Raw genomic sequence first — 17173 nt, 5'->3', positions numbered from 1 at the left:
AACAGAAATAAAAGAAACAATGTTAAAATTATAGAATAGTGTGGGTTGGAAGGGACCTTAAAAATCATCCAGTTCCACCCCCTCCTCTATGGGCAGGGACACTTGCCCCTGGATCAGGCTGCCCAAGGCCTCATCCAGCCTGGCCTCACATACCTCCAGGGACGGGGCAGCCACGAGTCCTCCTGAGGGAGGTTTCTCGCACACGCCCAGCCCCGCGCAGCCTCTCCCCGTTCGCACTTAGCGCCAGGGAGCCCAGAGCTCCGCTGGGTCTTCGCTGCCGTAAAGCGCTTCTGGCAGCGTCGCAAAATGAAGCCGTCGGCGTTAAGTAGTCAGGGCCGCAGTGCCCGCCCTTTGCCCTCACTGTCGCAAGAGTGTCCGCGCCCGACGGCCGCCCGCCCACCCGCCGCCGGCGCACGGGGAGCGATGCGAGATGGCGGCGCTGCCTGAGGAGCCGGCCGAGGTGGCGGCGGTGAAGCCGGACCCTGATGCAGGGACGCCGCCTCAGCCTCCCGCCGCTCCCCCGGCCGCTTCCGCCGCTCCCGCGGCGACCGCGGCGGCGGAGGGAGATGTGGCGGGGGCCGGCGGGGACGCGGCGCCCGCCAAGGCCGCGGCGGCGGGCCCGGCCGGCTCCCCCGCGGCGCTGGACCGGCAGACGCTGGTGGCCGTGCTGCAGTTCCTGCGGCGCAGCAACCTACGCGAGTCCGAGGAGATCCTGCGCCGCGAAGCCCGCCTGCTCGGCGACGACCTGGGCACCGTCGCTCTCAGCCCCGCCGGCCCACTGGGAGGCCCGGGCGGCGACGGGGACTCCGCCGGCAGCGAGGCGCTGCTCAGCCGTGTCACCGCCACGGCCCCCGTCGCCATCGGGGGCAGCGTCGCTGCTGTCGCCTCTTCCAGCCCTGGGGTGGCGGCTGTGGCCGCTCTGCCGCCGGGAAAAGGTAGGGCCCGGGGACGGGGCTGCTCGGCCCTCGTGCCTCTCCGTGGGGCCGTGGCAGGGAATGGTGTCAGGTCGTGCCTCCCTTGGGGCGCCCCTCCCTGTGTGCTGTCCCCTCGGTGTGTCATTCCCCAGTACAACTCCGGGAGAGATGGGGATCTCCTGAGGTTGCCCCCTCTGGAGCAAGGGGCCAAGGAACCGGTATCTGTTGTATTTGCAGAGAATGGTGTCAAAGGGAGAAGTGTTCAAGGCCAGGTTGGAGGGGGCCTTGAGCAGCCTGATCTAGTGGGACGTGTCCCTGCCCATGTCAGGGGGATTGGAACTGGGTGATCTTTAAGGTCCCTTCCAACGCAAACCATTCTATGATTCCTCTTGTCTTTGTGTCCCATCTTGACTAATGGTGTAGTGGAAAGCTGAAGGTTTCCTTTGTATTTAGAGGTGATTGTCCAAGATGTGGCTATAGGGATGGGAACGGATGGCTGCTTGATATACAGGCTGCAGTTTGAAGAGTTGTAGGACACTTGTAGAGGAGGCTTTATACATTTCTGGATTGAGTTGCTGGGAGGATGACACATCCTTCACACAGCCTTAAGTATTTTTAACCAAAGTGTTCTGTGGGGCAGTTTTACAGTCTAGTATTGTGAAATTTCAGGAACTGAGTTGTCTTGAGTCCCAGTGAATCACAGAATCATAGAATAGTTTGGATTGGAAGGGACCTTAAAGATCATCTAGTTCCAACCCCCCTGCCATGGACAGGGACGTGTCCCACAGCTTGTTCTTAACGTCACCTGATGTTGTTTTTACATAGAAGACAAAACAGTGAATACATTTAATGGAGAACAGAGCTCTCGGAGTGTCAGCAAATGACAAAAAGTCACTGCCCTGTAATGGTTGTGTAGTGGTTCAAGTGAATTGTTCACTTGATGGACTTAATTTGTGTCTTTACTGGAAGCAAGATAGTTATAGTGGGTATAATCTTTCAAAGTTACAGGCTTTGTCCTGTAACTCTCATTTGGTAGTTTATAGCCTTTGAGGTAAAGATAACTTATTTTGGTGATAGTGGCTTCTTGCTTTACGCTGTATTAGGCACTATGTTAAATACCTTACAAGCAACCATTGGCAGGGAAATGGCTGAAGGTGCTGGGAGATTTGGCTGCTGGACTGGAATGTATTACCATCCTCTCACTTGTATCATTTAATCTTGGTGCTGAAGCAGCACAAGATTTAGTGTCACATCTTGTTCAGAGTGCTTTGCCTTTCCAGCAGAGTTGTAGCCACCGTATATTTGTTAGGTCTTTCAGGCTGTTTTACCAGCTCTTGTTCTGTGCTAATGCTTTTGCAGTTGGAGGAGGTGTTGCTGTGGAAGATCAGCCAGATGTGAGTGCAGTATTGTCTGCCTACAATCAACAGGGGGACCCAACACTGTACGAGGAATACTACAGTGGATTAAAACACTTCATTGAGTGTTCCCTGGACTGTCATCGAGCAGAATTGTCTCAGCTGTTTTATCCTCTCTTTGTGCACATGTACTTGGAATTGGTCTACAATCAACATGAGAGTGAAGCAAAGTCTTTTTTTGAAAGGTAATTTATTTTTGTTTGTGCGTTTGCAGTATTTTGTGTTTGCCACTTCGATTAAATCTGTAAAATATAGTAGATTAGATACATATACATAGACCTGTGTAGATTTATGTACGTATTACTTTTCTTCCTTAATGCCAAAGAGATTTGGAATCTGAAGTAATGGTACCATGCATTACAGTAACTCTTCTTAAACAATTTTCCTGTCTTCTCTGTTAGAAGGATGTGCAAACTACACACTTTTGAACTGTCCATGTGCAGATTTTATGGTGAGCTGGTCAGCTCCTTGCTGCAAAGTATCAATGAAGAGATGTGGCTTCTCTAGGGAAAGATTGAGGGGTAATTTTTTAGCTCTGGAAAGTTGCACGGAGATGCCAAAGTAATGTGCGCTATAAGTATTTGCTGATGCTATAGCATGTATATTGAAATTCTTTAAGATTAAAGGAATTCATTTATGGCTGATCTACAATTTTTGTGCTCTTACTATGCCTCACTTCTTTATAACTTGAGAAAATTAAATTGAATTTTTTTTCTGGATTTAGACCAATTCTGAGATATTTCAATCCAAAAGGATATCTTTGTCTCCCTTCAATATGTTTGGCAAAAATGATTCTGTAAATATTTAAAATGTTCTCTGCCACAGCTCTTTTATAACATGGTTTGAGAAAAAAATGGAAAACTAGACCTGTGTTAGCTATTATATAATGCAAGTAGAGAGACAGAAACATATTCACTGTGAAATGTGCATATTTGTATAATGCATCATATAAATACATCCAAGGAGCCTTGTGTAGTGAAAAATGTCCTGTACCACAAATTAGAGTTTTGTTTCTGCAATTAAACATATTAGTGTGACTGTTTACTTCAGGTGAGAACCCTTTGAGGGTAAGAAATTCTGCGAGGTTCCATTTGTGTGTTCTCTTCATCTTGGTTTTTGACTGAGTGCTCATACTATCTACACTAAAGTCACTGGTGTATCTGCCTAAGGACAAAATTTATTTCAGCGGAAAAATCATCTCGTCTGTAGTCACTATCTTCCAAAAGGCCTTTATTTATGTGTTTTATGCTAATAACTGTGCACATAGGAGATAATGTTTTTGTCATATCTTAAATTGTTTAAACAGATTTCATGGGGATCAGGAGTGCTATTACCAGGATGACCTGCGTGTATTATCTAGCTTAACCAAAAAAGAACATATGAAAGGTAATGAGACCATGCTGGATTTCCGAACAAGCAAGTTTGTGCTGCGCATTTCCCGTGACTCCTACCAACTCTTGAAGAGGCATCTTCAGGAAAAGCAGAACAATCAGATCTGGAACATTGTTCAGGAGCATCTTTACATTGATATATTCGATGGAATGCCTCGCAGTAAACAACAGATAGATGCTATGGTTGGAAGCTTGGCTGGGGAGGCAAAACGAGAGGCCAATAAAGCAAAGGTAGGAGGCAGAGATTGTTGCACTTTTATAATTGAGCAATTCTCCCTGGCTTTTCAGGGAGTTACCTTACTATAGACTGACAATTGTCACTTGAGATCTTAAAAGACAACATGAACAGAACAGAGGAAGAGAACTGCTCAAATAGTTGTTGGCAGGAATAGGGAGATGGTGATATGTCACTGCCTGGTAAAAGAAACCATTAAGCCCCTTTGAGAGACAACTTTCTATTCAGCCCACCGAATTAAGCAAATGAACCACTGAATTACTCTGTGGTTTAAAATGGGCACCTGGCTGTTTGGCTTCCTCTCTTGCACAACAGATGCGATTCCTACATACTGCCAGTTGTTACTGCAAGGTCTCTTTGTGGATATCTTGACAATGTGGCAGAGATAAATTATGTAAGCTGTGGGGTTTCTGCTTTAAGTGCTAAGAGGTGGTTGGAGAACTTAGTTATCTAGATCAGTTGCTGGGTAAAATAGCAGAACATGTACCACCTTTGTTATAAGCTAACCAGTAATGTGCGCAGGAATAGTAAACATCAGAGTTTTAAAGGGACAGCTTTATCGCTTGTACTATTACATTGAAAAGTTTCCATTAAGAAGATTAGTTTTCAGTAAGAACAGCAATTACTGTTTTGTCTCATGTGTTTTATGGGCTTGCAGGTTTTCTTTGGCTTATTGAAAGAACCAGAGTTTGATGTGCCTTTGGATGATGAAGATGAAGAAGGAGAAAATGAGGAAGGAAAGCCAAAAAAGAAAAAACCTAAAAAAGATAGTGTAGGGTCAAAAAGCAAAAAACAAGACCCTAATGCTCCTCCCCAAAACAGGTAACAAGGGAATGACCTGTAGAGAAGTCTTGTTAAATCTAGTCTTGTCGTGCCAGATCCGTGTCACTGTTCACATGACATTCTTAGCATTTTGTCCATTTCAGCTGAACACAGCTTTAGCTGTAAGACTTTGTCTTTACCCTTCAAGTCAATCTGGATTTCCCTCGATAAAACTTTACCCAGTTACCCACTAATCTTTTCAGATCATACTTGGTTATTTATCTCATTCCACCTCCTGTCTGAAATTCTTACAGCTACCATCTTTTTTTCTTATCAGTTGATCTTTCACGTAATCTTTCATGTTTTCTAATTCTAGTTTTGTATTTGAATATTGTGGCATAGGGTTGCATGCAAAGGTTTTTCTTTCTTTCAGATTAACAATGTGGAAGGTGCTTTTAGTTTGTAAAAGCGTGTGCTTCTTGCAGAATTCCTCTGCCTGAACTGAAAGACTCTGACAAGCTGGATAGAGTCATGAATATGAAGGAAGCTGCAAGGCGTGTGCGTCTTGGCCCGGAGTGCTTGCCCTCCATCTGTTTCTACACATTCCTGAATGCTTACCAGGTTGGTAAAAGAAGAGTTTGAGTAATATGGAAAAGAGAATCAAAGTTAGAAACATTGCTTTTAGTAAAGCAGACTTAACAGAATTGACAAGGAGAGTATAGAAATAAGCAATGCAAAGTTTGTGTTCCAAAATCTTCAGAATTCTCTTTGAAGACTCCTTAAACTCTACTTCATGTTCCTCGGTTTTGCTCTGAGTTTGCTACAATTACTTCTCTTGCTTTTCCTCAGGGCCCTTAGGTGTATTCTGCAGAACACAGACTTTTTGCACCAAAATACTGGAAAACAGTATTATTTTGTCACTGTTGATTGTGCTTCATTCATATACCTTATTTTTAATGATGTGAGAATTTGTGTTTGTCTATCGGAGAGTAATTGTAAATAAGTTGAGTTACTTTTTTTATTAGTACTTAGAATTCCATAATATTTGAAATGCATAAGGAAAGATGCAAACAATAAAAAATGGATATTCTATGTGTAGGGTCTGACTGCCGTGGATATCACAGATGACTCTAGCATGATTGTAGGCGGTTTTGCTGACTCTACTGTCAGAGTGTGGTCCGTGACTCCGAAAAAGCTACGTAGTGTGAAAACAGCAGCAGGTAATTAAGACAATAGCACTTCAGATGAGCATGCATTCCTTGTGAACAGAGAAAGATGTGTCACAGGAGAGTTGTCTTCAGCACTTAGATGCTTTCACTTTGGAGAAACAATATGTGCACAGGTGTATGATCACATCTTATCTTATACTATTAAAAGTGTTTATAAAGGAATGAGAAATTTGATTGTGTCCACCTGCTCCGAGGTGGTCAGTGTGTGGAGCTTGGAACTAGTCGTAAGTAGCGTGGAACTAGCCATCTTGCTTCTTAGCTGCGTGGCAACTACAGGTTGTCATAGGCAGCTGGGTTTAGGTGATCTAGGGGAGAGACTAGAGATACCTTGGGGGAAACTGTAGGTGGGAACTCTGAGAAGGATGGAGGAGAATTTTACATAAACAGCAGGATTAAAGAAGCTTGGTTTCCCTGATTTTGTTAAAGTGTTGAGTTACTGGACAGTGTGTTGCGGTTGAAGTTACGATGCCACACAAGCATTCCTTAATCCTGATATTTGTCTGAGGTGTGGTCATGATGGTTCAGCAAACAGTAGTCTACAGACTAGAAGTTGTTTTAAATTCTGTGTAGTGTGCAGCTGTCACACCGTGTCTGTAAAGTGTGTTTGTGGCATATTAACTTCCTGGGGAAAGGTGAATATTTGGCATTTTTATCAAGAAGATGTTACTGTGCTTGGAGTCTGATCAATATGTGTATGAAAAATAACACACATCTGGATTAATTGATTTTAGCTCAATGAAGACTTCAAGAGTAATTATGTAAAGCGTGATTCTCAGCTTTACTATGCTAAAAGATATTTTAAATGCCATTGTATATTTGAGACTTAGCAATTCCCAGGTACTTTGTCACGTTCACACCTTACTTGCCTCTTCTAGAGAGAATATTATTTGTTTTCATGTTCATGGCATTTATCTTTTGAACTTCTGACAGTTATGATACATGAGCTTTGAAATATTGCAGACCTCAGTCTCATTGACAAAGAATCAGACGATGTCTTGGAGAGGATCATGGATGAGAAAACAGCAAGTGAGTTGAAGATTTTATATGGTCACAGTGGACCTGTCTATGGCACCAGCTTCAGTCCTGATAGGTAAAATAAGTTTACAAGCTCACTAGTTTGCTGGTCTTGGGTTTTAACTGTATGCTGCTGAATGCAAATGTGTTTTTAATGCAGCTTTTTCCGGGAGGTTAAAGCAGTTCTTGTTTACACAGCTTTTAAGAAAGTGTGTGTGAGCTTAAGTGCTCTTTGTGCTTAGGGTGTTGGGCACTGTCAGCAAATATGGAATCATCAACTATGGAATTAAGGAATTATTAATATAAAACCATAATGGATTATGGAATTATCAACTGGAGCTGAAGATGCCAGCACCTTTTTTGAGGTTTAGGACTTAAATGGCAAAATAGACTGTCTTTTTTGCAAACTGTGGTTTAAGCTGTTTTTTAACTAACTGAATTGTAGAGAAGGAGAAATATCACAGCATTGATTTTGCTGACAGTATTATGAAACATAAAACCAGACTGGTTTTATGCATAGTGTTGCACTTAGAGTTTCTCATATTCTATTGAGACTTTATTTTCAAAATATATGGAATAGGATTTTAAAAAAAAGAGATTTAAACCCATTATGTAATTATGAGTCTAGACAGTAGAAAGGAGGTATAAATGTCTAGAGTTCTGCGTTTTCATGTATCTAGTCGGGAAACATTCATCACAGAAAGACAGCAGAGAAGTAAACTTCGTGTGGAACATGAATATGGAGTCTATTATTATGAATTGAGAGTGTGAACATGATAAGAATTCTCTTTCAGGGAATCCTGAAATTTTGTTTAGAGTTATATTAAAAGGTTTATTTTTAGAGTAAAGTAATATAGCAGCTTACCGGTCATTTTTTCATGTAACTGGAATTTCTGAGTAAAGGACAGTGCTTGTGGTGATGTGGGTTGTTTTGTTGCTTATCCACCAAAATGCTGATTTATATGGGATACACTGAACAGATGCTCTTCAGTGGACAAGTTTTTCACATCCTAGACCTCTCACAGTGCTTACACAGTGGTTATACAGTTCGTGTCAGAGTTTGATGTGTGATATGCTATGCTTTCTTCTGTGACAGGAACTATCTCTTGTCCTGTTCTGAGGATGGCACTGTCAGATTGTGGAGCCTCCAAACATTCACATGTTTGGTGGGATATAAAGGACACAACTACCCAGTATGGGATACACAGTTCTCTCCTTATGGTTATTACTTTGTGTCAGGGGGACACGACAGAGTGGCTCGGTAAGAAAATGGATGGATTTTTCACTTGTCTGGGTCAGTTTGTGGTGGTTTAACCCTCAGAGTGGTTAGGTGTTATACTCTAGCCTACCTTATTACTGGAAATACATTTTATTTCATGCTAATTAAAATACTGAACAAATGTTTTCATGTAGGTTTTTTTTCTTTTTGACACACATCAGATTACTTAATGATTAAAGAGATGGTGTCCTCTTAAGTGACTATCCAATTATAATCATTCTCTTCCAGTTGCTTAACAACTTGACAGAATATTCTTTATTTCTTCCTTCTGAAAAGTATACTTTCCCAAATCAGATTCTGCTAATTCAGTGAACTGACCAGTAAGAAACCACTGCATAAATACTTCCTTTTATTCCTAATTGTGCAACAGATACTGAATTTTATTAGGGTTCTTTTATAAATAAAGCTTTTCTTTTCAGTCTGTGGGCCACGGATCACTACCAGCCTTTACGAATATTTGCTGGCCATCTTGCTGATGTCACATGTACTCGATTTCATCCAAACTCCAACTACATTGCCACGGGCTCGGCAGATAGGACTATACGGCTCTGGGATGTTTTGAATGGGAATTGTGTGAGAATATTCACTGGACATAAGGTAAAGTTGTGCCACTCACAGTGTGAGAGTGATTTTGTTTCTGTAGTGAGACTCTGAATAGCAGTGTTCAGAATGAATTTGGCTTGACTGGCTGAATGTGGGTAGGCTTCATTGACTTGTTTGGTCTTCCTCCAAATGTCTGTTTTAGGGACCAATTCATTCATTGGCATTTTCTCCTAATGGACGATTCTTGGCTACTGGAGCAACAGATGGAAGAGTTCTGCTGTGGGATATTGGACACGGCTTGATGGTTGGAGAATTGAAAGGGCACACTGACACTATCTATGCGCTGAGATTCAGTAGAGACGGGGAGATTTTAGCATCAGGTAAAATTCACTGGAAACGGTGACGTTTCTATTGTATTCCCTAAGTCTGAAATAGAATGGTATAATTGGTTCCTTAAATTGAGGAAGACCAGGTAGAATCACTTGCTTAGCAAAAGCAGCAACTTAAAACTGCTGGTGAGTACTTCACTGGGCTGTGAAGTATGATCCTCTGCCCTTTCAGGAATGGAAGGGAAGGTTACACCGTTAGAGGGCAGTGAAAGTCGGGATCTGTGCGCAGTGTTGGAGGTGGGATCTGAAGATAGTAATTACTCTAGGGACGACAAGAAAGGACTGGACTGAAGAGGCATGGGTTACTGGAGTGGGAGCGGTGCATGCAGCAGGACTAAAAAGAAGAGAGAGGAAAGAACAGAAAGAAAGAGGAGTTATCCACAGCCATAATACTACTTCCTGGTAGATTTTTGATATAGAAACAGGTGTGTAATATTAACAACCAGGTCTATGAGCAGAGGAACTTGCGAAGCCTGATTGTTTTTTCTTCCTGTCCACATAGATTCTCTAGTATCTAATACAGCATAGCTCAGTTGCCATTTGTCCCTTGTGGATGTATAAAGTTTTGTTTCTCTCTGTTTAGTGAACTGTTCTCTTGAAATGTGTAGGAATTTAATGAATTTGAAACTTGTTCTGTTCTGTAAACTGCCTGAAATTTGCCAACAAGTTTCTTCTGTCAGTAATAATGAGCAGACATTGCCATTTCCTCATGAAACCAGGCTAGGAATATTCGAGACTTATTTCGCAGTACGGACCTAAATGCAGTGCAGTGAGACCCTCGGTGTCTGCTGCAGGAGGGAAAGCTAACAGGCAGCGCACAGACTTGATCCAGCTGCTTGGTGGTTTCTTCAATGTATCTATCAACGCTCCACTGGAAGCACAGGCCACTGGGCCTGCAAAATTCTGCTGTCTTCCATTGTCAAGGAAATAAACTGTTGCGATGTGACAGACTCATAAATATTTCCCGCAATTGGCACCTAGCCCACAGCACGGTCCTGCTTTTTCAGTGCTAGGTGATATAATCTAAACCCGAGTGTTTTGAGAGAGTAGTTCTTTATCCACAGGACATTCAGGTTAGATGAAATCCTGCTAACTTTCCTGTGTACATTTGGCATGTTAGAGGCTTGTTGAAGTCTGTTTCCTTGCAGGATGAGGGGGTGTGTCTACCGTGATGAGCAGGCCTGCTCTTTTTGATCTTTAATTACTGTTAACTTGCTCTCCAGTAATTTTTTTTTTATATACCTTTTTATTAATTAAAAAACCTTAAGGCTGTCCTTTTTTTCTTTGTAGGTTCAATGGATAACACAGTTCGCCTCTGGGATGCTGTGAAGGCATTTGAAGATTTAGAAACCGATGACTTTACTACAGCCACTGGACATATAAACTTGCCTGAAAACTCACAGGACTTGTTACTGGGCACCTACATGACCAAATCGACCCCGGTTGTACACCTCCACTTTACCCGCAGAAACCTGCTGCTGGCTGCAGGAGCTTACAGTTCTCAGTAAATTGGGAAGCTGCAAGACTGACTGTGCCAAGTCATTGCAGCAGTGACCTCAGGATGAGATGAGGAGGAATGTCCTGTACAGGTGGATCCCGCTGGTCTGTTGCAGTAAAACTAGGGAAACTAATGCAGCGTTTCTCAGTTCTGCTATTTCATATTTATCCACAGTTTGAAAATGCTGGAGATTGAAAAGACATCATGGCTGTAAAAGAAAGAATTGTTCATGGTGCTTTTGATAAATATATATACGTATATGAAAATGGCTGTCCCCTCTCAGAGACGGTATTTTGCTCTGCTGAAACTTGTGGGAAGTTAACAGCCTTGGTACGTGTTCTCAAAACATTTTTTTAAAGCACTTAATTTATGGTTAGCAAATGTTTAATCAGTCTCGGACACAAGCAAAAACTCTTGTTTCAGGTAAGAAGAGTATAGATTAATTCACTATAGCCTGGTCTGGGCAGCAGGTATGGCGAGGGCATCGCAGCCACAAGCAGGCATTGAATGGGCAGGTCTGACCAGCAAAGGCCTGGGGGAGCTGCCACAAAGTTACCTCGGGGTTTTCTGTATCTAAGTGCCAAGTCTTGAAATGATTTCAAACCCTCATGTTCATTTGAGACATCAGAAATGCAGATCCGGTTCTGTTTTCACAAGCAGCCAATGCTGTGTGACAAGCAACCAGAAGTGCAATGGGAACGTTTTTTACTCTCATAATTTATTGTATGAAAAAAAAAAAAGTGTGGGACTGAGGCACAAGTGAAATACTCTTTATTGAAGAAGTTGACTTAAACCCTTTATGTTGTTAGATCTAAAATAACTTTAAAAACCTGTGTCCTTTCTGTATAAGGCTTACTGTATCAAAATGTAAAACTAGCCAAGAAATTGAGCAGTATTGTGGAGTAAAAGGATTACTCAGTACGAAGCATATTACCAGTTTGCTTTTGAAAGGCTGTCTTCTCTGCTGAAGTGACAGTTTCCACTCACAAAAGCATTGCTTCCCAGCAAGTCCTCCTAGACCACTAATTAAGCTCAGTGCTTTATTTCTGAAGAAGAGTAAAACATGCAGTACTCTGGGAAGTACAGCTTCTTTCCGGGTCTCTGAACAGAAATCACCATCCCCAAGGACAGGCTGAGTTTGATAGGGCTTTGGGGTATGATTTTTTTTGTTTGTTTGATTGGTTGGTTTAAAAATCTCTTACAAGCTGTATCCAGGAAATTCTGTTTTGTGTTCCTCGTTACTTTCCAGTAAGGGCTTGGACACTTGAACAATCTGCTGCCTCTATAGTGAGCATAAAAACAAGACTTGGCATTTCTAAGGTAAAGTAGATGGAGAGCCACCTCCTCTTTCATCCTTTCTTGGAGTAGATTACAGGCATTATACATCAAAAGAAAGGGTGGAAAATTCATTAGGAGGCTCACCTACAAATGTTCTTTGAAGGAAAAAAAATTGGAAATTAAATTATTATGGATATTTTTTTTTGGTGTAATGGTATCAACGAAACTTCCTGCTCTCAATATGAGAGCAGCTGGATTTGAGTACAATTATGGTGAATCAAACATGTTACCTAAAACAAAGCATGTGCATCTTTGACAGCTTAAAGAAAACACTGCCATGTTCTGCCTTTGTATTTTGTATGGTTTTATACTTTTGATATAATAAATACTAAAACCACATGGTGTCTGTACGTTACCAGGAGGTATTTGCTTCCCTTCAGGTTGCAATGGAAGCAAGAGCAGGGGTTGTAATTGTCAGTGCTCTGCTGAGAGAACCAAAGTAATTTAGGAAGGGTGAAGCTGATGAGGAGCCATTCCGTGTAAATCTCAGTTCCAGGGCTGGTGATAGGTTCTGGCTGATGAGATCTATTGCACCACTATAGCCTCCACCATTCCCCAGGAAGGCGATACACACCAGAGGCAATTTATGCAAAGAAACTCATAGGGGAGAAAGAAGACTAGATTTATTCAGGCTTTAAGAATACACGAGCTGGAGTGAGAGAACAAAGACCCTGTAACCTCTCTTTTTTTCCCAGCATCCCTGCTTACTTTCTCCTACCCTCAGTTTGAGAAGTATGTTTGTATGCTTTAGCACCCCAAGTCCTGGGTTCAGCCCCTGCTGGCACAAGACACACAGTGCTGTATAATCAGTCACACATCTAAGGAAGGCAATGAGTTTTAACTCGGACACAGAAAGAGAAGGCAGAAAGTGCACAGACAAGGCTTTGGGTAGGGATGGGGCTGTGTGTATCTAATTGTGGTAGCAACACCCCATCAAGACACTGTGCCTAGGAAAAATAAGCACTGAACCACTGGAGTCCCTGTATCATCAACACGTAGAGTTACAAGAGCTTAACTCATCAGCAAAGCAAGCCACTGTCTTTCTGGCAGTTACTTCTGCAAGAGAGGCCAGAAATGGAAGAAGCTCAAATACTCTTATTTCATCAGTCTACTTTGGGAGGTTTTCCATCAAAAACAAACATGTTTTATGCAAAATATGGACAACTGAGGCAGAAGTTGTAATCTGTATTGTATTAATAATCATAAAGAAGTCATGGCTTCCATGTAAGCTACTAGCTTGGAACATAAAAAATGGAAGCAACCAGCTGTGAACCACATAAGCCTACTGTCATCACTCTGACATGAAAGTGTGGAGATGCTCTGATCAGCTATGGGCTTTGTGCCAGTGTTATGCTCATGCTGCTGAGGTCCTTCCTAGGTCACTACCAGGTGCTCAGGACACTTCAGGATATGTTATAACAGCAGAAGACTTCAGTTAAGACAGTAATAACAGGGATCAGCTACTCCATCTCCACTACAAATAACTATTTCTGACAGAGAAAAAAAAAGCGAAGTGCCACGCTTATGCTTTTTTTCACCATTTCATATTTCAAATAAACCAAGTAATTATTTATATTTTATTAGCCACAACAGGTGATCAGGTTGCTCCCATCACTGACACAGGTGGGAGGCTGAGACACGCCAGCAACCTGCAGGAAAAGAGAGATCAAAACATAGCAAATCTGACACAACAGCACCAGGAATGGAGCGGCCCCCTTCCCCAGCCCAAACAATCTGAGTTACGAGCACACAAAGTTCTGCACACCTAGAAGAAAGGAATGATGTCCCTTTAACATACAGCAACGATGCTCAAGCTTATTGTTTTCTACCCCTTTCTGCACATTATGAGGACAGCCCATAAGTTTTTTCAAAATGCCATTTCAGTGGAAATTTTGTATTTGAAAGTGACTCCAGAATATTGTAGCACTTGGTTCTTGCTTATACAAGAACAAATCTAATTATTTCTGTATGGGCCTTAGAGATATTTACAGTTCCATTGTATGCTGCTCCTTACTGTGTTCAGAGGAAGGTTTTAACAGATTGCATTAATCCCTGCTTGGAATTCTTCTATACAACTAAAGAATAAGCCCTCAAGGTCTACTTTATTATTTCAGGACCCTAAAAAGCAACAGTTATCCCTACTGTACAGCAGAAGTGCAGACAAAAGCCTCCTTATAGTTGTAGGTGATGCCTAAGCTGCAATGTCCTTCCATTTCTCCTTCCTTCCTCTTCCCCCCTGCATGTCGTCCCTCGTCCCGTTTACCATATCAGAAGAACAAAAAGCATACTGGTCTCCTATACTTTCTGCATTCTCCTTTAATAATCTACACCATTCAGAATGGGCTGGAACCAAATCATTTTAGTCCTGGAAGAACACCAGCTACTCACCATTTATTTATCTGCCACTGCTGGGGTCTTCTTCTTGCTTGATCTAAGCTTGAAATACAAGATGAGCATCGCAACACCTGTGTACGTTGCTATTACATACTGGAAAACATAAAATTTAAGTTTAGTTTCAGTCTAAAACACAGGAAACACCATTATACTAGAAGACAAAAGTTAACAGATGTAATACATACATTCCTCCTGCCTGTGATGGTATAGGAATTGAAGTATTTCTGAAACCCAGTGAACTGGTGTTGAGATCCCGAGTCATGGCCAGCCATGGTTGCTTGTCCTAACGAGCAATACAAGACAGTTAATGAATTTAAAGTCACTTGGACAGGATCAATAGAAAAATGAAACTAATCTCTACATCAAACTTAACAATTCTATTGTCAGCTATTGAAACTGCTTTCAGGACATTCAACAGACAGGGGATATAGATAAGGAACAGGCACCTTCAGAACATGGTATCTTAAGGCACAAAACAAGTGACACAACAGCAGGAAAGGAAATGAGTTCAGCTGAGTTTAAACATAAAAAAAAAGTCAGTATGATGATGATAATGATAAATGGGAAAATACCTCACAGCACTCTCAGAGCTGCCAGTCCTGCCTACACAAAAGTTCAACACAACCAAATTTCTACCAATTGTTCAGGAATCTTAAAATATGTCTTCATTAGTTCAGCTGAGAAACAGCCTCAGTTAGATACCTAAAAACCTGGTGACAAGATTCAGACCAGACCACTACTCTCTTTCGTGACTCAAAATGCTGCTTTACCACTTCTACACCATATTACAGTGCAAATGTTGTCAATAAAAACTGCCCTGCCCTCAGCTTCGTGTTTCTATTGTATCATACTTGCCCACCCTAGTATTCACAGATCTAAATAAAAATACGTATTTTTTTTCTAGTTAGTTTTCAGGCAGATCGACAGTTTACTTGAGCCAGCTACAAAGCCTGAGTTGCTTTCACAGGAGCAATAAAAACGCTAAGTACATGAGGACACAACTCAGTATTTTGTCTGTATCTGGACCAAAGTTTGAGGTCTCCTGTAGGAAGTCCACTGACACAAAAGCCTGGCGTGGTGACAGCAGCACGCTTGCAGGTCCACTGGACAGTACAGGTCAGCACTCAGGAGACTGCACAGACCAACCCCAACCTGCTCAGAACGGAGGAAGCTACAGCCGGGCACTCAGGAGGGGGCCCAGCTGGGCTTTTAGTATCTTCGGAGATGTAGACTCCACAGGTGGCCTGGGGAACATGTTACAGTGTTCGATAACCCTCACAACAAAAGGGGCTTTATTTTTAATGTTTAGAGATTTATTTTTCCAACTTTTAATGGGGGTGGACGTTTAGGACAAACTATTGCTTATCTTGTAACTGCCCTCAAAAGAAGTAGACACACTGTGTGACAGCTCAGCAAACCAGGTGGGTGCTGCAGCCACCGTGCCCCAGGAAAGGGGCAGAAGAACCTGCTACAGCCAGTGCACACACAGTGCAGAACACAACTCTCACACCAGCCTGACCCAGTCATGTACACCTATGACCAGGTAAGTGTGCCTATAACTGCAGTGACCATTCAACATACAACTCTTTAACAAAATAACCCTGGGATTCACTTTATTCATCTACCTTTTCTGCTTCACATTCCCACCGTAGAATTTTAATAGCCTCACTTACATTTTTATCTTATTCATAATTTTGTTTCATCCCCTCTTATCCCACTTTTGCTCCCCATTAAGCCAGGTAATCAAGATTTAGCAGTAAGTGTACTTAAGAAAGGGCAAAAAAACATTAAGGAAAATGATTAACCACTCCCCACTCCTGAAACAATTTATATATGAATTTAGACTAATCTAATCCATGCTATGCTAGAAAGCTGGATCAGATGGTGTTTCCTCCTGGTTTGCAGGGATGACGCTGGCATGCTCAGACTGCAGTTCCTAGGGCTCCTCCTAGTCTCAGACTGTTCACCTGTTCTGAGAGGGTTCCCTCTTTTCTTCACTCGATTCAAAAAGCCTCTCTTTTCCTAGGGGTGTCTGAAGATGCTCATTCCCCTTTCATCATCATTAACTGTTTGCTTAATGATTTTGTCACCTCTAAGTTTTGCTATTGATAATTTTACGTTTCCAGATTTTGCTAAAGAGACTGAACAGCACTGGAGCAAGAACAGACCTTCATAGGACCACTCTAAAAATGTTTTTTCCCTGCATAACTACTCTACATCTCTACTTATTTCTTTAAATCTCTGTGATTTATGGAAATAAACCCCTTACATGGCCTGGAAGGCCAAGGCCGCCTTTCCCTACGCCAGTGCTGTAGCCCAGGCCCCACAGGTCCCTGTGGGAAGAGCCCGGGGCCTGGTGCCCGGTGCGCCCCCCGCTTCAGGCACCGGGAGGGGACGAGGCAGCGCCTGAAGGTCGCGGGGGCTCGGGGACGGGAACGGGGACAGGAAAAGCTCGGTGCCCCGAAAGAGCTACTCTCTGCCCGGCGGCGCAGCGCTATGGGAGGGGAAGGGGAAAGAGAAGGAACGCGAGCAGGGACACCGTGGCCACCCGGGGTACCGGTACCTGCACCGTCCCCACCGCCGCGCTCTGCCCTTCCACAGCGCCCTCCCACAAGATGGCGGCCGCGCGCGCGCGCACCAGCTGTGCGTGCCCAACGTGCCCCGCCCACAGCGCGCGGCACCGCCAATCACACAAAGCCCCCGCCCACGCACTAGGCTCAGCCCACAGCCAAACCAATCACGCACAAGCCCCGCCCGAGGCGCGTAGTCCCG

At 43.0% G+C, this 17173-nt stretch overlaps 2 protein-coding genes across 3 annotated transcripts; one reads left to right on the top strand and one right to left on the bottom strand.

Annotated features, from left to right (window-relative positions):
* The first annotated feature begins 378 nt into the window (after positions 1 to 378).
* Positions 379 to 10951, top strand: TAF5 (TATA-box binding protein associated factor 5). The gene is made up of 11 exons (XM_054071803.1): positions 379 to 935; positions 2274 to 2514; positions 3636 to 3951; positions 4614 to 4777; positions 5203 to 5338; positions 5817 to 5937; positions 6907 to 7036; positions 8057 to 8221; positions 8659 to 8836; positions 8985 to 9162; positions 10462 to 10951. The coding sequence occupies exons 1-11, from the start codon at positions 431 to 433 to the stop codon at positions 10677 to 10679; spliced, it is 2352 nt and encodes a 783-aa protein (XP_053927778.1). The 5' UTR covers positions 379 to 430; the 3' UTR covers positions 10680 to 10951.
* Positions 10952 to 13570: 2619 nt separating this feature from the next.
* Positions 13571 to 17081, bottom strand: ATP5MK (ATP synthase membrane subunit k). 2 transcript variants are annotated; one of them, XM_054071804.1, is made up of 4 exons: positions 16965 to 17081; positions 14587 to 14684; positions 14396 to 14494; positions 13571 to 13656 (listed from the first exon to the last, which is right to left on the bottom strand). In XM_054071804.1, the coding sequence occupies exons 2-3, from the start codon at positions 14671 to 14673 to the stop codon at positions 14399 to 14401; spliced, it is 183 nt and encodes a 60-aa protein (XP_053927779.1). In that variant the 5' UTR covers positions 14674 to 14684; positions 16965 to 17081; the 3' UTR covers positions 13571 to 13656; positions 14396 to 14398. The 2 variants fall into 2 exon arrangements, with proteins under 2 accessions (XP_053927779.1, XP_053927780.1); XM_054071805.1 differs by lacking the exon at positions 16965 to 17081 and adding an exon at positions 16671 to 16885.
* Between the last annotated feature and the right edge of the window lie 92 nt (positions 17082 to 17173).

The sequence above is a fragment of the Cuculus canorus genome, chromosome 7 (genome assembly GCF_017976375.1).
Source record: "Cuculus canorus isolate bCucCan1 chromosome 7, bCucCan1.pri, whole genome shotgun sequence".
Taxonomy (NCBI): domain Eukaryota; kingdom Metazoa; phylum Chordata; class Aves; order Cuculiformes; family Cuculidae; genus Cuculus; species Cuculus canorus.
Note: the sequence above shows the minus strand (reverse complement) of the source record. Positions and strands in the feature narration are given on the sequence as shown.